The sequence below is a fragment of the Chionomys nivalis genome, chromosome 4 (assembly GCF_950005125.1).
Source record: "Chionomys nivalis chromosome 4, mChiNiv1.1, whole genome shotgun sequence".
Lineage (NCBI taxonomy): Eukaryota > Metazoa > Chordata > Mammalia > Rodentia > Cricetidae > Chionomys > Chionomys nivalis.
In genome coordinates, this window is record NC_080089.1 from 92,932,457 (window position 1) to 92,955,263 (window position 22,807).

The window sequence follows — 22,807 nt, forward strand, 5'->3', positions numbered from 1 at the left end:
CCATTGTGATCTTGTGTGTCTCCCCCTCGTCCCCTGTCCGCCACCACTCCTTGCTCATATGATCCCTCACTCTCTTCAGCTGAGCTCCCTGAGCTCGACCCAGTGCTTGGCTGTGGATCTCTGTATCTGCTTCTGCCAGTTACTTAATGAAGATTCCATGATAACTATTAAGCTAGTTACCAATCTGATTACAGGAGAAGGCCAGTTTAGGCACCCTCTCTACTATTGCTACAAGTCTTAGCAGGGTCATTTTTTTAAATTTCTGGGAGTTTGCCTGCTCCTTTACCCCAAGATGGGCCCCTCTATCAAGGTACATTTTTCATTACTCATCTTCTCTGTCCCTCCCCCAACTCAACCATTCCAATCCCTCATGTTCTCCACTCCCCACCCTCTCCCCTCTACTCATCTCCACCCCCAGTTTGCCCAGGAGATCTCATCTATTTCCCTTTCCCAGGGTGACCCATGTGTCCATCTTAGGGTCCTCCTTGTTACTCTGGGGCTGTGGATTGTAGCCTGGTTATCCTTTGCAGAAGGCACTCTTAACCAAGGAGCCATCTCTTCAGCTCCCAAAGTACTAGGATTATAGGCTTACCACTTATGACAAAAGCTTTTTATTTTTCTTTTTTTAAAAAATATTCATTTATTTATTATGTATACAATATTCTGTCTGTGTGTATGCCTTCAGACCAGAAGAGGGCACCAGACCTCATTATAGATGGTTGTGAGCCAGGACCTTTGGAAGAGCAGGCAATGCTCTTAACCACTGAGCCATCTCTCCAGCCCCAAAAGCTTTTTATTTTTCTGATGGTAAGACATTGTTAGTTGCTAGTTTGATCCTTCCGAATTGTTGTTCGCCTACTTGAATCCACATTGTGACATCATGCCAGGAATCAGGATACTGATGTTTTAAGAATGCTAGGGTCTAAATAAATCAAAGATACTACTAATAGTTTAGATGATTGTTTAGACAGCACTGTCTATTAGCCAGCAACACCCTATCTATCCGTCCGTCCGTCCATCCATCCATCCATCCATCCATCCATCCATCCATCCATCCATCTATCTATCTATCTATCTATCTATCTATCTATGCAGCTTTTATCTGAAATGTGTCTATGCACCGTGTGTGTGCCTGATGTTTGTAGAGGCCAGCAGAAGGCATTGGGTCCCCTGGAACTGGAATAATGAACAATTATAAGCTGCCATGTGGGTGCTGGAAATGAAACCCAGGTCCTTTGTAAGAGCAGCCAGTGCTCTTAACTGGACCATCTCCAGTAACCCCTTTCATTTTTTAAAGTAATAATTCAAACATTTTTGTTTAAAAATACTTACTTGTTCAAGATAAGGTTGTGGTGTTGTTTCGGCTGTCTTGGAGCTCACTATGTAGACCACGCTAGCCTCAAGCACACAAAGGTCCGCCTGCCTCTGCCTCCCTAATGCTGGGTTTAAAGGTATGAATACTTAATTTTACTCTCTTGTTACCAATTCTACAGATTATAAGCACACCACAGAGAATTACCAATTCAGGAAGTGTTCTGATTGGGAGTCCATATCCGCCTGCACCAGCAATGGTCACTCAGACACACATAGCTGAGGCTGCTGGCTGGGTTCCCAGGTAAGAAGGCCAGAAATGACTGTTTCTAAGTCTCCCCTTACTGTCCTGCTGTCTTGTCCTTGCCTTCCTACCTCCCCTTTTTACATTTATTATTTTACAGATGTGTGCACACATGCTTGTCATGTGTCCTGTGTGGAAATTAAAGGAAAGCTTTGGGAGTCAGTTCTTTTCCCACTGGGAGAGTCCTAGAGATCGAACTCAGTTTGTCAGGCTTACCAGCAGGGTGCCTCTAACACACTAAGTCATCTCGCCAACCCAAATGTTATTGTTAATTATGTATATATAAAGGGGTGGGATATGTGACCATGAGTGCATGCAGGTGCCTGTTTAATTCCGAAAAGGGCATTGGTTCCCTGGAGCTGGAGTTTTAGGTGGTTGTAATCCACCCAAGGTCAACGCAGTGAAATAAGAAAGCCTGGTTCTCTGATAGAGCAGTATATGCTCTTAACCACAACACTGTCTCTCCAGAACTTCTGTGTTTCAGTGTGTGTGTGTGTGTGAGAGGGAGAGAGGGAGAGAGGGAGAGAGGGAGAGAGAGAGAGAGAGAGAGAGAGAGAGAGAGAGAGAGAGAGAGAGAGAGAGAGAGAGAGAGAGGTTTACATTTTTGTGGGCATATGTATTTGTGAGCATACATGTATATGAATGAATACATATAGAGGCAAGAGGTTAACAACAGGTGTCTACCTTCATCACTCTACATTTTATTTGCTGAGGGAGGTCTCTTCTTGAAGCCGGATCTTGCTGATTTGGCTAGTCTGTCTAGCCAGTTTACCTCAGTCATCTCTGCGTGCCTGCCAGGATTACAGGCAGGTTACCCCATAGTCCTAATTTATATATGTGTGCTGGGGGTCTGGTTGTTGGACTTGCATGGCAAGTGTTTTATACACTAAGTCATCTCATCAGCCTTTGAGTTCTCTTCTTGTTTTGTTAATCGACATTATTTATTTTGGTTTGGGGGGTTTTGAGATTGAGTCTCATGTAGTTTAGGATGGTCTCCAGCTCACCAAGTCAGCTAAGTGATCATCCTGACTCCTGATCTGATTATGTCCACCTTCTGAGTACTGGTTACAGGCTGCTGTGAGTTTGGGTTTTACTGTTGTTTGAGACTGAGTCTTGGGATATAACCTTGGCTAGCCTAATATTTTATATAACCCTGACTAGTCTTGAACTCTCAGTGATCCTTCTGCCTCAGCATCTTAAATACTGAAGTTATAGTTATTTGCCACCATACCCAGTTAGTTTAGATCTTTAAAACTAATATATTGCTTTAAAGTCACCACTTATGATTGAGCTCCGTGTGTAGTCCAGACTTGCCTCCATATGCAGTACCACCATGTCAGTGAGTACAACCATATTTTTTTTATAGTTTTTTCACTTTAACTTCATTTGCATTCATGTTTTGCCTGCATGAATGTCTGTGTAAAGGTGTTGGATCCCCTGAAACTGGAGTTACAAGCAGTTGTGACCTGCCATGTGGGTGCTGGGAATTTAACCCAGGTTCTCTGGAAGAGCAGCCAGTGCTCTTAACTGCTGAGTCATCTCTCCAGCCCTGAGTACAACCATTATTTAAGCTGAGAAAAATGATTTAACAAATTATCACTAGATCGTCTGACTTTTTAAAACTTTGAAATAGGACTACTTTTTACAATTATAATACTTAGCTACTTTGGAGATATAAAAATTAACTTTATAATTTTTCACACTTAAAAGAATTACGTTGTATTGACTTTACTCATGATGTTCCCTTTAACTTTCTTAAAAATCAGAAAAGAAACTAGGAAAAGAGGACAAATATATTAACATTTTCATTAAAACTTCCCTTGATTTTTTTAATAATATTAGGCAGTGATATGTTTACCTTTGTTTATAAAATGTTTTTTCCTCTGTTACTTCAGCACCCTGTCTTCTGGAAGAGGTAATGAAGCCAGGAGTGGTGGTGCATTAATGTAATCCCAGACCATTGAGAGAGTTCAAGGCCAGTCTGGGTGACATAGTAAAACCTTGTCTCATGGGGTGGGGAATGGGTACATAAGCATGCAAGAAAGAAAAGGAGTGACTAGAGACACGACTCAGTGGGTAAGAATACTTGTTCTTACAAAGGAACAGAATTTGGTTCCCAGCACTCACATCAGGTGGCTCAGAATTCCAGCTCCCAGACATCTGATACCATCCGGCCTCTGTGGGCACCCACATACACATGGCACATACACATAAATAAAAGTTAAAAGGAAGAAAGAAAAATATTAAAATAATACCCTAAACTTTATTTTATCACTTTTGAAGTTTTAGTACTTGAGGTGTTACATATCTAGTAACATACTACTGGCGTTCTACCCTATGTGTGTTTATGCAAACCAACAGTAATTCTTTATTAAGAATGACCTTTGCTTCAAGGATAAGTAAGTTAATGAAGTAAGAGTCCTGTCAGACATACCCATATAAACAAGAGTTTTGTAAAAGCTGATTTGTACTGTTTTCCTACCCAAGTATTTATTGAGCTTATTCCAACTTAAGAACTATTATATTTTCCTGTCTTTATCCCATGGTAAAAATTAAGTTTTCTCATGTGTACATTCAGAGTAGAATGAGTCAGACTATAATGAGTTAATTTAAGAAACAGAGTTGTGTTATGTGCTATCCTTAAGCTATCTTTTTGTCTTTTTAGTGATAGAAAACGGGCTAGAGAATTTATAGACTCTGATTTTTCAGAAAGGTGAGTATAAGTGTCTTTTGTTTCATATTCTTCAACGAAAAGGGGGGCTCCTTTGTATAACTTAACTTCATTCAGTTTCTGCCACTATTTCATTCTGTACTGAGCTTTCTAATTCACTTTTTTGGGGGGCAGGGGGAGGGAGTTTTGAGACATTGTTTCTCTATAGCTTTGGAACCTGTTCTGGAACTTGCTCTGTAGATTAGGCTGGCCTCAACTCACAGAGATCCGCCTGTCTCTGCCTCCTAAGTGCTGGGATTAAAGACGTCACCACCACCGCCCAGCCTCCCATTCACTTCTTTGCAAAGGTTCAGTAGATATCCCATGACATCAGTCATTAGGCCCCTCCCTCCTTTTCTGAACGAAAATGTTCTTCCAAAGTAAATACTCCATAGTTTCCTAATAAGCCCAAACTTTTCAACAATTGTTGGGTACTTTTTTTAAACACTTTTTAGGGTATGAGATTGTCTTTTTTTAGAATATTAGTATAGTGGTTCTCCTTTTGTATAACAATTACTGTGGTCTCTCTCAACAAGTATAAATATCTCTTAGTCAGTTACCTCTGGCATTAAAGACTGTCAGTGGAAGAGCGCTTATGTAACATTCATTAGTCCTACATTCTATGACCAGCACTAGGGGAAGAAAGAAAGGATCTATTGGTTTAGAGCCATTTTATTAGCCTAAGTTCAAAAGGTCATGCAAGCCACTATACTAGGTTTCATATTAATATTACACTATATTAAAATATAGTTGTCCATTAACTTCTATAATATGATAATTGTTCTGTTAATAAATAAAGTCTTGGTAATGGTTTTTACAACATCCTCCGCTACATAGGACATTATAAGCCTACATGGGCTAATGTGAGACCCTGTTTTCAACTGAAAAAAGCAAAGTAATAGAATCTCTTATTCCATCAACAAATATAGTTAATGAACAAAACAAGTGAACAGTAACTGCTTTATATCTACTCAATAGCCATTAGAAAAAAAAGACACTATTGACTTTTACAAGGATATGAAGCACCCAGAATGTTCCTGGGCTACCGATGGCAATATAAATTATCACAGTCATTTCTGTAAAACCAACATAGATAAACCCTGACTTACTAGTGTTCTAAGTATGTGTTGAATAGGAATATGTGTGTGTGTATCCACAAAAACTTATTAAAATCTTAGATTTATTTTTATACATATGAGTATTTTGCCTACATATATATGTATGTACCACATGCATTCAATGTCCAAGGAGGCAAGAAGACATCAGATCTCCTAGTGTTGGAGCTACAAATGCTTGTGAGCCACCATGTAGATGTTGGAAACTAAACCAGGTCCTCTGCAAGAGAGCAGCAAGGGATCTTAACTACTGAGCCAACTCTTTAGCCACACACACATTTCCTACTTAATGAAATTAATTTTGGTTGAAGTTACATTTTGTTGTTGATTTTTGTTTGTGTTTTTTGTTTTTGAGCCTTCCAAGTTCTAGTATTATAGGCTTGCATCACCATGCTTGGCAGTTAAAGAGGTTTTTGTCTTAAGATTACTTGATTGTATGTGTGTGTTGTGTGTGTGAGTGAGAGAGACATACATACATACATACATACATACATACAGGTACCCTTGGAGGGCAGAGAAAGCATTGAATCTCCTGGAGCTAGAGTTAAAGGTGGTTGTAAACTGCCTGATGTGGATGCTGGAAACCAAACTCTGGTCCTCTATAAGAGCAGTATGTGTTTTTAACTGCTGAGGTATCTCTCTGGCCCCTAAGTGTTGGCGGAATGTTGTTAGTTCATTCATGGCTGCTCGGCTCCAAAATAATCACTCAGAAACTATATTGTTTGCAATACTGTTTGACCAATAGCTTAAGCATATTTTTAGCTTGCTTTTATATACTAAACTAACCCATCTCCGTTAATCTGTGCATCACCACAAGGTCAAGGCCTACCAACAAAGTTTTGGCAGGCTCCAGCGGGACTGCTACAGGGCTTCTCCCTGACTCCACCTACTCTCTCTTCCTCTATCTGCTTAGAATTCCTGCCTTGCCCTATTCTGCTAAGACACTAGCCGAAACAGATAAAAGCAATGCATAGATAGGAGGACTTCCCACGCCACCTAACATTTTAAAAATCACATGTATTTATTGTGTATTTATCAGTGTTGGTGTACATGTGTCTGCCACTGAACGCATGTGAAGGTCAGAGAACAACGTAATGGAATCAGTTCTTTCCCTCCATTGTATGAATTCCAGGTCCAACTTGGGTCGTCAGACTTGGAAGCAAACACCTTTACCTGTTGAGACATCTCAGTAGCCCCTCAGAGTGTACCTACTATTTAAACGCTCAATTCAGATTTTCTGTTATTCTGTTCCTTTCGTTCCATATCAATCAGATGCTTAGTTCTACTGATTCTAGCCTTTCAGTGTTTGCAGTTCTGTCTGTTCATGTTTTCTACCATTGACCAGCTTCAGGTCATCAGCTCAGCTATTGCAATAGCTTCTTAGCTGCTTTTTCTTTACCTTCCTTTTCCCCATAAAATTCACCTTCAACTTTAACACAGTAATTTTTTCCTACATCCGTATCTCACTGTGCAACTCAAATCAGTTAGAAATTTCATTACATTTCAGTACTTCAGTGCCTGTACTCTGAGGATGCATTTATGATTCTTCCCTAATTGTATTAGTCAGGTTCTCTAAAGGAACAGAACTAATAGAATGGAACACACACACACTAACAGCACTAAAAGGCAATTTAGACTGGCTTACAAGGTGTAGTCTGTGTATTCCAACAATGGCTGTGTCACAATGGAAAAAGCCAAGAAGTTGATAGCTATTCAGTAGTGCATTAGGCTTAATGTCTCAGCATTCCCTTGATGTCACCAGCATCTGGTGCTGGAATGCTGGAGGATTCCTGAAGAGCTGCTATTGGCCTTTGGTGTTGAAATCCTGAAGGAGTTGAATTCTAGTACTGTTAAAGGGATACCTCAGCAATGAGGAGATAAGTGAGCTTACCGGTCAGAACAAGGGCAAGCAGGCAAAAAGCAGTTTCCTTCTTCCATCCTTTTTTTTTTTTTTTTTTTTTTTTTTAAATCTGGGCTGTCTCCAGAAGGTGTAGCCAAGATTTAAGGTAGATCTTGCTTCAGTCTGATTAAGGAGATTTGAAGCTAGCCTTGTGTATGTAGTGAGTTTCAGGCTAGCCAGAGATACACAGTGAGACCCTGTTTCAAGAAATAAAAATTAAAGAAAGAAACCTAGCATCTTAGGTTTTAGTTGATTCTAGATATATTCAAGAATATAGTCAAGTTGACCACCATCACAGTAATATGGTGGAAGAAAGTAGATATCATTTTCTTGTCTCATTCTTTTGAAAAGAGCGTGTCTAGTCTTTTTTTTTTTTTTTTTTGGTGTATAACATGGAACATGTAAATAATTTATTAATGAGTCAGATTTTGCTGATAAACATGATGAGATGAAGTCAAAATTTGTTTGCTTTGTGTTTAAGCCTGGTTTTCCCGTGTTTGTCATTGCTCACTTTGAGGTCTATATGGGGACCCCCTGCTGTTTTTGCCATCCCGTATTCGTTGCTGCTTCTCCTGACTAAAGCGCCTCATTTCCTTCCTTTTACCTTTACTCACTGCTTATGACTGTCCCTGCAAGCCATCTTCCTATACGTTAAAATAACTGTCCATCTTTCCACAGGACATTGCTGAGTAACTGTGGCCTGACACTCACCTTTGGAATTGTCCACGTTGTGAATGTGTTTCATCCTCATGTTCTAAGACTTATTGAGGAAAAGAATTCCACCTAAATTTCTATACTTATGGTCCCTAAAACAGTTCTTACATATATTTGATGCCCACATATTATTTGAACTAAACTGACCCCTCAAATCTTAATGGCTAAGAACTCACAGTGATTGTTTTAATGTCAAAGAAAAGATAAATATTAATTAAGATATTATCTCTAGAAGGTAGAGTTGTTGTAACTTTCCACAGATTTATTTCTAGTGTCTCAAAGTGACTGACATATGACAGTAATTTTTCAGTACTTGCTTACTAAATGGGTGACATAGAAAAGCACTCTGTATATTGTTGAGCTTTTAAGATAAAAATTAAATTTGAAAACATTCCCTCGATTCAATTTAAATTTTCTTCATTTGAAACTAACTAAAACATGGAAACTAGATGATTGTCTTTCTGGTTTTATTTTTTGCATAGTTTTGTAGAGGAAGTCTAATTATAATGGAATATGAATTTTTTGTGATTTTTTTTTTCTTTTCTAGTAAACGAAGCAAAAAAGGTGATAAAAATGGGAAAGGCTTGAGACATTTCTCAATGAAAGTGTGTGAGAAAGTTCAGCGGAAAGGCACGACATCATACAATGAAGTCGCTGATGAACTGGTATCTGAGTTTACCAATTCAAATAACCATCTGGCAGCCGATTCGGTAGGTGAATCATGAATTTCATATGGACTCTAGTACATGATTCAGTTTACCTATGAGTCTGAGTGAGAGCTCTGAGGAAGCTAGGGAATCGTTCAATTTAGTGCTTCCTATTTCATGTTAAGGGAATTTCTATTGTAAGTTTTTGGTTTGTTTTAGAAATACTCTTTTATTTGAACAGATGTATTTTGAATATTTTTAATATTTGATGTTTGCATGTATGATGTGTGTGGGCACATGCATGCCATAACATTTATGCCAAGTCAGAGAACACTGTTGAGTCAGTTCCCTCCTTACCTTCACCTGGGCTCTACACTGAACTCAGGTCATCACGCTTATCTGGGAAATGCTTTACCCCGCTGGTCCATGTTGTTAGCCCCCCAATAATTTTGGAGCCTTGCACTTGGGAGATTGAAGCAGGAAAAAAATCAACAACTTTGAAACCAACTTGCAGTATATAGTAAGTAAAAGGCTAACCTGGGCTACATAGTGAGCCCCCCCATGTCCAAAAAACAAAATAAAATTCAGTTGCATAATTTAAATTTTATATTGATTTAGAATTCATTTTATATTTAGATGGATTCAGTGTTCCCCACTCTCCTTTATTATCATGAAATTTAATTGATTCAGCACTCGGGAGGCAGAGGCAGGCGGATCTCTGGGAGTTCGAGGCCAGCCTGGTCTACAAGAGCTAGTTCCAAGACAGGCACCAAAAGCTACAGAGAAACCCTGTCTCGAAAAACCAAAAAAAAAAAAAAAACTTCCTGTCATCAGGCAGAGGCAGGCAGATCTGAGTAGAGGCCAGCCTGGTCTACAGAGTGAGTTCCAGGAAAGCCAGGGTTACACAGAGAAATCTTGTCTTCAAAAACCAACAAATAAAAAACTCCAAAAGCATAAGTTCCTATCTACAATAAGATTAAAAACGTCATTATAGGCTCCAAAGCTACAGAGAAACCCTGTCTCGAAAAACTAAAAAAAAAAAACAAAACTCATTATACAATCAATATAAATGTATTTATTCAATAAAATTCTTATTACCAAAAGAAAGGAGAAGGTTACTTGAACCAATTAGTGTGCTAGAGTATAGATATATTTTTGGACAAGTTCCTGTTCTTATTATAGACTGAAAACAGCTAGTCAGCACTATTCCATGAACCACACTGTGAGTAGCACAATTTTACATAGACATTATCTTTGATATGCATGTGCATATGTGTATGTTGTCTGTGTTGTGTGTGTGTGTAGAGGCTAATATGCATGAATGTGCAGATGCCTGTTAACATTGAGTATCTGTCACTCATCACCTTATTTATTTATGTATGTATTGTATGTATTTATAGACAGGGTCTCAGTTTACATCTCTGACTGACTTGGAACTCACAGAGAACCATTTGCTTCTGACTCCCAAGTGTTGGTATTGAAGATGTATGGTACATTCCTGGCATACTCACCTGGAGCCTGGGTTTCTCACTGAACCTGAAGCTTAGTGATTGACTAACTGGGAGGCCAGTAAGCACCCAGGATCCACATGTCTTCACCATCCTTGTACTGTAGTTACAGATGCATGTCTACTGCACTTGACTCTTACGTGGGTGATGAGGATCCAAGAGTATGAAATTCTTCCTAATAATGCAGGCACTTTTAATACTTTACCCCTCTAAATATACATTTGTCATGGATTTTAATTTTTATATATTCTGGATTCCATAATTGTTTTTATATAGCTGAGATTTGGCCATATATTTATATTTTCTACATTTCCAAGCTTCCATTTTAAAAAAATCTTTCTCCAGCTGGGCGGTGGTGGCGCACGCCTTTAATCCCAGCACTTGGGGCAGAGGCAGGCGAATCTCTTTGAGTTCGAGACCAGCCTGGTCTACAAGAGCTAGTTCCAGGACAGGAACCAAAACCACAGAGAAACCCTGTCTCGAAAAAACAACAAAAAAACAATCTTTCTCCCACCTTAGTATTTTTTAGTGTCAGTTTGGTGGTAGTATGTTTGTTTCGGGTGATTCTGTGTTAAAGTGTTTTCAGAGTTAGAGATAGAGGAACCCCGTGAGAGCACTTGCTTAGCGCAGATGAGGTCTTGGGATCAATCCTCAGAACTACTAGAAAGTAAGGAAACAAAGAGTGTCCTCAGAGCTGGGAAGAGAGCTCAACAACAAAGGCACTTTGCTGCCAAGCCTGAAGAACGAGTCAGACAGAATTCTCTGGTGGAAGAAAAGACTGGACTTCCACAAGTGGTTCTCTGAACTCCACCTGGACACGATGGCCAGAATTTGTGTCTTCCAACACACACACACGTAAAAATGTAAAAATAAATAAATGAATAAAAATGTTTAAAGTGTCTTTGTTACATATTGAATTTTGAAGACATTTTCGTTAGACACAATTTTTTCAGCAATTGGGAAATAGTGTCATCAACAGCAGCAGCATGTGAAAGATAACCCTTAAAATTATCACTTAATAAAGATATTTTTAGCAGGCTTATGATCAGAAGAACATTAGACGAAGAGTTTATGATGCTTTAAATGTGCTAATGGCAATGAACATAATTTCAAAGGAAAAAAAAGAAATCAAGTGGATTGGCTTGCCTACCAATTCTGCTCAGGAGTGCCAGAACCTGGAGGTGAGTAGGAAGTACTGTCGGATAGTAGAGTTTTTGTTTGTTTATTCTACATGTATAGAAATATAGTCATGCAATACTAAAATATTCCTAGTTGTTTATGTTTGCATCATTACTTTAATATTCTGTGGAGAATGTTGAATTGGAACAGTTTTGGAAATGTAATGTGCAGTTAGAAATCATGAAACTGAGCAACAAAATGTCAATGAGTGTTCTGGGCATGAAGGTGATGATGGTGCATCCCTGTAGCCCTAGCTCTTGGAATTAGGGAGAAGATCAAGCAAGGATCAGAGTCATCTCCACCATAGAATTCAAGGCTAGCCTGAATACATTCCCTGTCTCAAAGCAGACCTGCAACAAAAATTCAACACAAAACAACAACAACTGTAAAATTAAATGAATGGATTTCATATGTGTTGTTTCTTAGATAAGATCTTTATTTTATTCTAATTTAAAGTCCCTGCCAATAAATTTTTGGTAGGTCATCTGATAGATCTAATTTTACCTGGTTAGTTATTTTGATGCAACATAAATCTGTGCTTCCAAACAATAGCTCAAGCTGGTGGTGTGTTTCTTATCCAATATCCTAAGTATAACTATGGAAGTTAAGTTTACCTTTGACTCTACCGTCAGTAAGTGACAGCATTTTAATGTGGCCTCCACTAATTTTGGAATAATGTTAAAAAAATATTTTTAATTTGGTTAACTTTAGGCACTATACAAAAATTTCCCTAAATGCGTATGTTTCTGACACTATTTCTAATTGGTTTGTTAATAATTTTACTGTTAAGACCATGAATAATATGAATTGAGGTGAACAGTGGCTCTTGGAGATAATTATAGTTGATTTCAGATTTTACTCAGTACTTTTGCACTCAGTCCCCACCTAGAAATAAATACTATTATCTTGAGAATGACAAAAAAGCCACATTCTTCAATAGTGTTTTTTTATGCTTCAGTTGAAATTTCTTCCTTTTTCTTCTTCCTGAATAGGGGGAGGGGAGCAGAGAAAAATGTAGAGCTCAATATCTATCTATCTATCTATCTATCTATCTATCTATCTATCTATCTATCTATCTATCTATCTATCTATCTATCTATCTATCTATCTATCTATAAAATCCTGGGTCCAGCAGTGTGCACCTCTAATCCCAGCACTTGGAAGATAGAGACAGGATGACCACAAGATCCTGTAATGTCTGGGATATATAGCAACAGTATGTCTCCAAAATATTTTTTTAAATAAAAAATACCTGGTATAAGGGTAGGGATATGGTACAGAAAGGAAGGATTAGGTATAATCTGAGTTAAGTAGTGACAGTGAGATCAGAGAGGCATGTTAGCGAAAGAGTCAGGTGTAGCTTAGCCTGGTTGGATGTGGGCATAACTGACAGATGGGGGCTTAGCTTTTATTCTTAGAGCAGTATCACACAGATGTCCATGTGAGTCTTAAGTATTAAAAATAGTGTGATGGTTGTTATAACTATGGAAAGGAACTCATAGTGTAAACCAGAGTAGATCAGGAACAAACGGGGAATAATTTTTTGGAGCAGACAACAAAGGTGTTTTACATGATGTGTCAAAGAAGAAAGCAAACTGGATGTGATGTCTTACAGCAATATATGTAGCACTTGAGAGGTAGACTCAAGGGGAACTTGGGTCTTGAGCCTAGCTTGGGCTACATAGGGAGACCCTATCTCAAAATACAACAGTGGATGAAAGTATAACTTCATTTTAAAGATTTGTTTGGGGGCTGGAGTGATGGCTTGGAAGCTAAGAGCACTTGCTGCTCTTGTAGAGGATCAGGGTTCAGTTCCTGACACCCACATGGTGGCTCAGAACCATCTGTAACTCCAGGGGATCCATTGCCACCTTCTGGCCTCCAAAAATACCAGACATCAGGTTAACATGACATACATGGAGGTAAAACACTCATAAAATAAAAGTAAATCTTTGTTGCTTTTAATATGTTTTAAAGATAGAGAAGCAGAGGCGGATAGAACGGATAAAGCAGAAGCGGGCTCAGCTACAAGAACTTCTCCTTCAGGTAAAGCTCTGGCATATTTTTTCACTACCTTCGTTGCCTATATGGTGTTTCTCTTTTCATTTACTTCCAAAGCCAGTGTGTTTTATAGCTGTAGTGCTATCAGGTAGTATCTGGAAGAATACCAATACAGCCACACCCATCGTAGGGCATTAATCTTGAATGCTTAGCCTTTCAGGTGGCCCGGCTCTCACATCTACCCCCATCCCTAACTCCCAGGTGCCCACCTTGAATACAGCAGCTTCTTTGGTGTTCATCCTTACCTAGAGGTTAGACCGTCAAGGAGTTTTGCTACTTGTTTTGTCCCTAAAGGGGATCTTTTTAGGTCTATCAGGACTGGTGAAGCAGTTGTGGCCTGACCTATAGTTTCCCCATCCAGTCTGTACTAAAAGGTCTACATTGTCTTCCACCAGCAGATAGAGATTTCCTGTCAGAAACAGGATAAGTCCCACTTCATGCTGAGAGACTTTTAAGCCCTCATGGGAAGGCAAAATGAGAAATGAGTATTGGAAAAGAAGGTCTCCTCATCGGTACACAGAGTACATCTCAGGAGCTAGCCCAATTTGTCTATGAAAAAACAAATGGCTGCTTTCTGTGACTAGAGACCTGGAGAAAGGGGTAACATGAAATGCCAGGTTTCTATATCCACTAGGAAGTTCAGGGTGTACCATCTTATAAAGGTACCTGGGGCTCCTCAAGTTGGACTGGTATTCTGGATCCTGGAGAGGGTAGTCCCAGGACTCATCAGTGTTTAAATTGGGGAGCTGGTTTCAAGTTCTTGTTGCACAGAAGCCATCCTGCCCTCCAATTATTGCTTTGGCTATTGGGAAAGTGTTCATAAGAGTGTGAGAGAAACAAGAATCCTCAGTTCTGTCCTTGAAGTATGGTGAGGTTGAACTTCTTGAGTTTCTCTGGGATATGATGGGCTGGGTTCTGGGGGAAAACAGGACAGACTCATTGGGATATATGGGGGGTTTGTTTTGTTTTGTTTTTTCAAGACAAGGTTTCTTTGTTTAACAGCCTTGGCTATCCTAGAACTCTCTTTGTAGACCAGACTGACCTCGGACTCACAGAGATCCACCTGCCTCTATCTACTAAATGTTGGGGTTAAAGGTGTGTGCCATCATAGTCAGCCAGGGATATGCAGGCTTTGAAGGAAAGAGAACTCAGGTGATGGGGTTATAGAGCTAGGTAAGGAGTCTCCTGATTTCAAAGATACAGAGCCAAAATATAGAGGCTTCAAAGGAGCAGGATCTAGCTAACATTTGTGTTAAGCTAGCCTTAAAAATAAAAGAAAGTTGATCATAAAGAACATTAGATCATTTCCATCTTAAAGAATTGGGCCATTTGAAGGATGGCATTGTAATTGAGATTCTCCTGAGGCATCTTTGTTTTTTTTTTTTTTTTGGTTTTTTTTTTTTTTTGGTTTTTCGAGACAGGGTTTCTCTGTGGTTTTGGAGCCTGTCCTGGAACTAGCTCTGTAGACCAGGCTGGTCTCGAACTCACAGAGATCCGCCTGCCTCTGCCTCCCAAGTGCTGGGATTAAAGGCGTGCGCCACCACCGCCCGGCCTCCTGAGGCATCTTTGTGTGTTTGTGCAAGAGTCTCTCTTTATAGCCCTGGCTGTCCAGGAACTCATTGTGTAAATGAGGCTGTCCTCAACTCAGAGATCCACCTGCCTCTGCCTCCTGAGTGCTGGGATTAAAGGCGTGCACCAGCTAAGGCATCTGTTTTTCACAGCGCCCAGAAGTTACTGAGACCATGCTTCCTAACAAAATCTTTTTTTTTTTTTTTTTTGTCTGAGGGTCTAATTCTGCCCATTGTGAAGGCAATCAAATAATGATTTCCTGAGAGTTTTAGAGGGGAAAAGATAAAGAAGTCTTGGGTTGTGGTTTTCCTTTCCCTACCAGAATTCCTGTTATCTCCAGTCTGTTAAGAGAGTAATAGTTAGTACAGTCTTATCTCAGGAAGGGGCTAGATCAAGTTGTGGAATTTCTGTACCTACCCCTGGCTCAGTCCCCTGACATTTCCCAGTTTCTCCTTTAGTCCTGTTGTGTAGGATCATATCATCCTCTTGTCCCAGGTCCCATGTTTTTGGTGCCATCATCCCTCACAGAAAGAGTATCAGTCTCAGAGAGGGTTATTCCTCAATGAGGAGTAGCCTAAAGCTGTTCACAGTAGGACAGGAGTTATCTGATTGGGAGGAAAATGACCATAATTCAAGAATCATCAGGGTAGAAAGGCCCACCCAGAGTGCAGCCAGTGGACATATGCAAGAGACTACACTTATATGTGTTAGAATGTTGGACAGGAATGTTGTTGTAAAATGGGACTATCAGACTGGAGCTGTAGATAGTAGAGTTCAATCCCCAGCATTACATAAACCCGGCATAATGGTACATCCCAATAATCCCTGCACTTGGGAAGTAGGGACAGAAAAGTCAGAAGTTCAAAGTCGTATTCCTACGTGTAGCAGGTTCAAGGCCATGAAAGCCACGAGACCCCTGTCTGAATCAATAATAAATAAAATAAAACAAAACAGGTGGTGGTGTTTATTTAAAAATCGATGGGAAAGGAGCCATACCATACAACAGGGCTCACATGGGAGGTTTATTGTAAGAAGAGAAAGAAGGGAACAGAGACTGGTCCCAGAGGTCAAGAGTGGTGGGAGGGAGGGAGGGAGGGAGGGAGGGAGGGAGGGAGGGAGGGAGAGAAGAGAGCTGGGAGGTAGGAGAGAGAGAGAGGGAGGGAGGGAGGGAGAGAGGGAGAGGTGTAGCACAAATGATAAAGACCCAGAGACAGGTATTGTTGCTCAACCTGAAGATCAGAGAAGCAAAGCAATCAGCCACTGGCTCTTACCTCTACCTTATCATAACCACATATTGGGGCAACATCTGTCGGGGGTCCAGCCTTGATAGGTTCAAGTTTGTACATTCCTTGTAGGGGCATGTGGATTAGAAATGTTAGGTAGAAAAAACAGATACAAAAGAAATACAGACATAGGATAGTATCCGGAGGGCAATCCATTGTATACTGAATGCGCTTGTGTTTGTTTCTTTTTTTCTTTTTCTTTTTCTTTTTTTTTTTTTTAGGATTTATTTCTTTATGTATTCAGTGTTCTGCCTGCATGTATACCTGCAGGCCAGAAGAGGGCACCAAATCTCATTACAGATGGTTGTAAGCACATGTGGTTGCTGGGAATTGAACTCAGGACCTTTGGAAGAGCAGGCAAAGCTCTTAACCACTGAGCCATCTCTCCAGCCCTCATGCTTGTTTCTTAAGACTTTTAAGTACCCCAATCCAAAAAAGGGAAAGAAAGCAAAAAACTTTATTTTTTATTTGTTTTTGGCCTTTTTGTTTTTTGAGACAAGGTTTCTCTGTGTAACTTTGGAGCCTGCCGTGGAACTCGCTTTGTAGACCAGGCTGGCCTCTAACTCACAGAGATCTACCTGCCTCTGTCTCCCAAGTGCTGGTTTAAAGGCCTGCACCACTACTGCACAGCTTTTTTAAAATCACAATACAGGGGACAAACAAAACTATTACCATCTTAATACCCAAATACCAGGTAACCACACCATAGGTCACAATAACCTGTTAATAGCCACCCTTTAAATTTAATCTCTTGTCAATAACATTGAAGGAGTAAGACTAGTTCTGAACTCTGACCTCCAGGGACTGGAAGAGCCCACTTCTATGGGCTCCCACACAACCTCAGACCGAAAATGGGTGATACTGCCTCCACAAATCCTCGATTTGAGACTGAGAGTAAGACCTGTCCCAGCACTGCCCATCCTCTATGGCTAACCAGTGTGGCTGCTGGGATTAAAGGAGTGTGCCACCACTGCCTGCCTATATGTCTGATTAGTGTGGCTGCTTTGCACTGATCTTCAGCCAAGCTTTACTAGAACACGAGTAATACACCATTATAGCAGTGAAGTCTCACATCCAGGGGAATGGTCAGAGGTCGATAACCCCCAGAGACCCAAGTGTTGGTACTGAATGGAAGGCAAAGCCATCAGAGAACAAGAAAGCAAATTTGTTGCAGGTGAAGCGAGCTGATCTGTCGGGGGTGGAGCAGGTGGGTCGGGCCCCAGTGTGAAGTGGGTACCTTTCAGAGGGACCTACCACTAAGCAGACATGTTGCACCCAACAGCATTAGTGTAAGAGGTTTATTGGGGGAAGGGAAACACGAAAGAGTGAAAGGCCTTGTGGAGTGGGTACCTGAAAGAGCTAGGCAGACAAGAGGAAGAGAAGCAAGCAAGAAAGGCAAAAGAGGAAATCAAAGACAAAGGTGTAAGAGGCAAGAGAAAAGAACAGACGGCATGGAGCAGAGATAAGAAAAAGTTTGGAAATAGGGTATCTCCTTCCTTCTATCAAATCATTGGCAGAATGTTCCAAAGGCCCCATAAAATACTGAGTTATAAGGTGCCAGGGAGTGCCCATTTGGATTTATATCTAAGAGGTGTTTGGGTCAGATCTGACTCCGAAGGTTGACGCAGTTCAGAAGCTTTGAAATCAGGCACTGGACACAGAAGTCAGAGGTTTTCCAAAAGACATCCCAGCAGGGAGTTTGGAGGTATAGATGATGATACAGTTCCCATGAGTGAAGCAGAAAAGACAGACCCAAGGGTCTGCAATCCTTAGCGTCCCAGGAATACAGAGAGGAACAGATTAAGTAGGCACAGCCTGTCCTATGTATCATCATGCAAGAACGGGGTCAAGAACTCCAAGCCTGAGAGAGCCATGGTTGCCTGGTACCAAGACTTGATGAGATCAGAAGGTGAGAACCCATACTCAAGAGACAAGTCCTCACTCATGGGGAATGGCCAGAGGTGGAGAAGCTCATCAATCATGCCAGTGTTGGATGGAGAGGCCCAGTGATCCTTTTGTTTGAGAAGTTAGGCTTTATATGTGAACCAGGTCCCAGGGTCCTAGTGTGCCTCGACTGCCGGCAGGTAGGAGGAAGCACCAGGAGAACCTGCTGAGGTCATGGAACCAATGATATAATTTTAAAAAACAGTTAGAAGAAATCACTCCATACAACAGGGCTTACATAGTAGGTTTTTGGAAAAAGAAAGAAGGGGCAGAGACCAATCCCTGAGGACTAGAGTGATGGGAAAGAGAAAGAGATGAGAGGTGGGCAAGGCCCACCTTTTAAAACAAAAAGATGCAAATGTGCACAGGAGGTGCTTTTAGTGGCTGCAGCTGAGAAAGTATTCTTTCAGGACCCCAAGGGAGGCCAGTATAGATGCCTGAATACTAATAATAGAGCTTTGGAATGTTTAAGTGCCCAGCAAAAAGAATGAAAGTGAATATTTATTTTCCTTTGCTTATCTTTATACCAGAAACATGCCTATAATTTATAAGTCCTAATTTTTTTTCTCTTCTCTTCTTTCTCTCAATCCAAACATTTATAGAAGATTTTAAAACTTAAGGGCAGCTTCGCAGCATTCATAGACTCAGGTGGCTGCGAACTGTAAATGAAACTCAAATTATTACTGAAAACAGTATCTTCAGGTTTTCTATAAACATACAACTTAGTTCCTCTTAATGCTTCATTTTTATTCCTTTTATCAAATGAGATTTACAAAGTAGTCATAGAAAATAAATTATGCAAGTTGTCCATGTACATTAATTTTTTTGTTGTGGCTAAACTGATTTTGCTTTTTTTAGTATGTCTCAACTCACTGCTCATATGACACAGATTAACAATTACTTCTACATGCCACCACTTCCTCTTATCTTTGTTTATTAATTACTTTTCTCACATGCCCTAGTTAGGTTTAACTATCAACTTGGCACAGCCTAGAGTCTTCTAAGAAAGGAGTCTCAGTTGAAGGATTTCCCAGATCAGATGGTGTCTGGGCATGTTGGTTAGGGATTATCTTGATTGCTGATTGATATAGGAGAGTCCAGCCCACTACGATGGCACCATTCCCTGGACAGGTGGTCTGGGGCTGTGTGAGGAAAGAGAAGAAGGGAAGGAAGGAGGGAGGGAGGGAGGGAGGGAGACAGAGAGAGAGAGGAAGGATCTGCAAACAACAAGTATTCCTCTATAATTTCTGCTTCCAGTTCTTGTTGAGTGATAGATGGTAACTTGAAAAAAACTCTTTCCTTCCCTGAGTTGCTTTTGGTCAAGAGTATTTTATCACACAACAGAAAGTAACTAGAACATCACCTCATTTAGTATTATCAAGACAGCCCCACACAGGCATGGCCAGAAGTCTGTCTCCCAGGTGATTCTCATCAAGCTGACAATTGAGATAAGTAGTGTGACTTATACTTATAGATAACTCATGCCTTACTTAATTGTCCTTTCCTGCCTTTAAACCTTTTCCATAAGGAACACACTTAAAGCTGTTCAGCCTCTGCAACAGATGATATTGAGTCTGAAAAGAACAAAAAGCCAAAGGGAGTAAAACAGATAAGGAAATCAGTCCACAGTACATAGGAGGTAATTTTATTTTTATTATTAAAATAGAAATACTAAGTTAGGCATATAACTCAGTGGTAAAGTACTTGCCTGGTAAGAACAAGGCCTTTGGTTCGATACCCAGCACTGCAAAAGAAGATTAAAATAACAGTATGTGTTGACTGGGGTTTCTGTCCCATCAGGTCCCACATCTGTTTAGTTCCAAATAAACACACAGAGGTCTACATTAATTACAGACTGGTTGGCCTATTTGCTCAGGCTTCTTATTAACTCTTTGTTTGTTTGTTTGTTTGTTTGTTTGTTTTTTGAGACAGGGTTTCTCTGTGGCTTTGAAGCCTGTCCTGGAACTAGCTCTTGTAGACCAGGCTGGCCTCAAACTCACAGAGATCCTCCTGCCTCTGCCTCCTGAGTGCTGGGGTTAAAGGCATGTGCCACCACTGCCCTTATTAATTCTTATAACTTATATTGGCCCATAATTCTTATTTATGTTAGCCATGTGGCTTGGTACCTTTTTTGGCAAGGTAGTCACATCTTGATTGCTCTGTGTCTGAGGACTGTATACTGATTCTCTTCCCAAAATTCTCCTGTTCTCATTGCCCCACCTCTACTTCCTGCCTGGTTGCCCTGCCTATACCTCCTGCCCGGCTACTGGCCAATCAACATTTTATTAAACAAGTACAAGAAACAAATCTTTATAGGGTAAAACCATTGTCCCACAGCAAGTGTGTTCCAACTGCTTTCATCATCTGCACAATTTGGGTGCTATTAAACAGTGAGTCATAAGTATATAGGAGCTCTTCCTTATCACTGTTTGTATTCCTCTGTTGTGCTCGCATCATGGGACCCCCAAGCAAGACCACCACAGAGCCAGTATTCCATGCAAACACACTGGAGTTTATTGATTACAAGTTAGCTAACTAGGACTGTAATCAGTCACTCCATAATCCATCACTTACGCAGCAGGTGGGGGAAAATGATCCCAAGGCTTCAGGGTAAGGGGTTTTAAAGGGAAAAACTGCAAGCAGAGTGACACAACCCTTTGATTTCAGGATTGGGATATAGGGGAATTTTAAAACAATGTCAGCAGATAGGAATTTCAAAACAGTGGTTAATCAGATTCCCACAAGGACATTTGAAGCAAGCAGATTTGGTTTGAACCCCCTGGTGGGTCTCTGACTAGGGCTGGCACAGTTTCTTGGGAATGTTTATGACTTTGCTGGGCTGCATGCTATTACTTAATGTCTCCCTTTAGTCCGAGGAATCTGAAATGGCATGAGTATATAGGTATACAGATCAAGCACTTGATGATAATAACCATAAAGAAATATTAATTTGCCATTTATTAATGACAAGCAAATTTTCAAACTGGTAATGAATATGACTTCATTTTTACATAAAAATTGAGGTTAGCATGATGGCTTGTAGGTAGAGACACTTGGAATGTAAATCTGCTGAACTGAGTTCAGTCCCTAGAATACCACAGAAGGTGGAAGGAAAGAAACCCCTCCCAAAGTTGCCCTCATTCACACACATACAATAATAGTAATAAATGTGAATATTTGATACGTACTGCAGGTCAGGAAGTATCTTCAACATCTCCCAGAGTTGTTACTTTGATTTTGTCATTGTCACATTGTGTAATTACTTCATTCATGATGTACGTTTAGGACATAACGAAAATTATTCAAATTCTGTCCTAATCTCAAGATAAAATTAATTTAATGATGTACTAATCTCAAAAAAATATTATTCTTGTTTTGAGACAGAGTTTGTCTACGTAGCCTCTGACTGTACTAGAACTCACTTTTTCCCCCATTTCTGAGTTTACTTAAGTCAATTAATTTAGAAATCTCATTCAAACAAAACTTCTGACGAAATGTAAACACACTGCCATGTTCCTGAAACAGATGCTAACACCTGAAAAAAAAGTTGTTAATGGCTTGTGAGGAAAGTTGTTCATTAATAAGACCTGTCTTCAGTAGAACTAAGCCATTTTACCTCTGGTAACTTTCCCAGCTGAAAATACCATTAAATTACAGTCAAATATAAAGACAGTTTTGATGGATAGATCAATACCATTGGTTATAGCTTTTAATCAGGTTCTTTCCCGGCGCCACATGGAAACAAGCCACTCACATCATCAATAAACAAAGGCTTTTTTCCTTATCACAATTCATAAGTGATGTTAATTACGGCCCTTGTCAAACACATTTAGTAAAGGCTATTTACAGTATACATGGCCAAGCATGCACTATTAACAGTTACAGAGAGGCCTGCCAGTTTCCTGGAGATCATACAGTGCCTAAAAATGGTGATAGATCACACGTCATTTAAATTAACACAGTTTCAAGCAGAAAATGTTCCTTTTTTGACCACAATTGCAATAGGTACATGAAAATTCTTAGAAAAATATGAATTCCCTTCAAGAAATTCATGCATATTCTGTGCACTACAGGATACGGCATGGAACTTTTGTAGACAAGTCTGGCCTCAAACTCAGAGATCTCTCTGCTTCTGTCCCCAAGTGCTGGGATTTAAGGTGTGTGCCATCATGTCCAGCTCAAGCAACAATATTCTTAAAATCAAGCATTCCAATACAATTTAATTAAAAGATAAACTAATTTTATATTTATATGCTGAGGAATGGTGGTAGGGAAATATTACAAGTCTTTTTCATAATTTTGATATTTTCTACAAGAATAGAAAACTTTGTAGAGTAAAAACACTGCAGTTCATATTATGTGATTGTTTTAACTGAGGTGTGAGGGCATTAACAGTGCAGAGTGGTCACGTTGTATTTTGTGAGTCCAAGCTCCAGTGATGACACAGGACAACACAAGCGAGCACTCGCTGAAACAACATAGGTTTATGGCGTAGTAGAGTCTCAATTAACTTTTTGTCAGAAACCTTTTACTGTTGCTAATTATTTTTTAATTCAAACATT

At 40.0% G+C, this 22,807-nt stretch overlaps 1 protein-coding gene across 9 annotated transcripts in view; it reads left to right on the forward strand.

Annotated features, from left to right (window-relative positions):
* Positions 1-22,807, forward strand: part of Tfdp2 (transcription factor Dp-2) — a 119,542-nt gene that overhangs the window by 76,851 nt on the left and 19,884 nt on the right. For 6 of the 9 annotated variants that reach the window (XM_057766730.1, XM_057766729.1, XM_057766722.1 and 3 more), the window contains 5 exons: positions 1,494-1,615; positions 4,281-4,328; positions 8,602-8,764; positions 11,244-11,390; positions 13,366-13,434. In XM_057766730.1, the coding sequence (XP_057622713.1) occupies positions 1,494-1,615; positions 4,281-4,328; positions 8,602-8,764; positions 11,244-11,390; positions 13,366-13,434 (549 nt within the window). The remainder of the gene's footprint in view (positions 1-1,493; positions 1,616-4,280; positions 4,329-8,601; positions 8,765-11,243; positions 11,391-13,365; positions 13,435-22,807) is intronic. The other 3 variants (XM_057766724.1, XM_057766725.1, XM_057766726.1) reach the window with 3 other exon arrangements.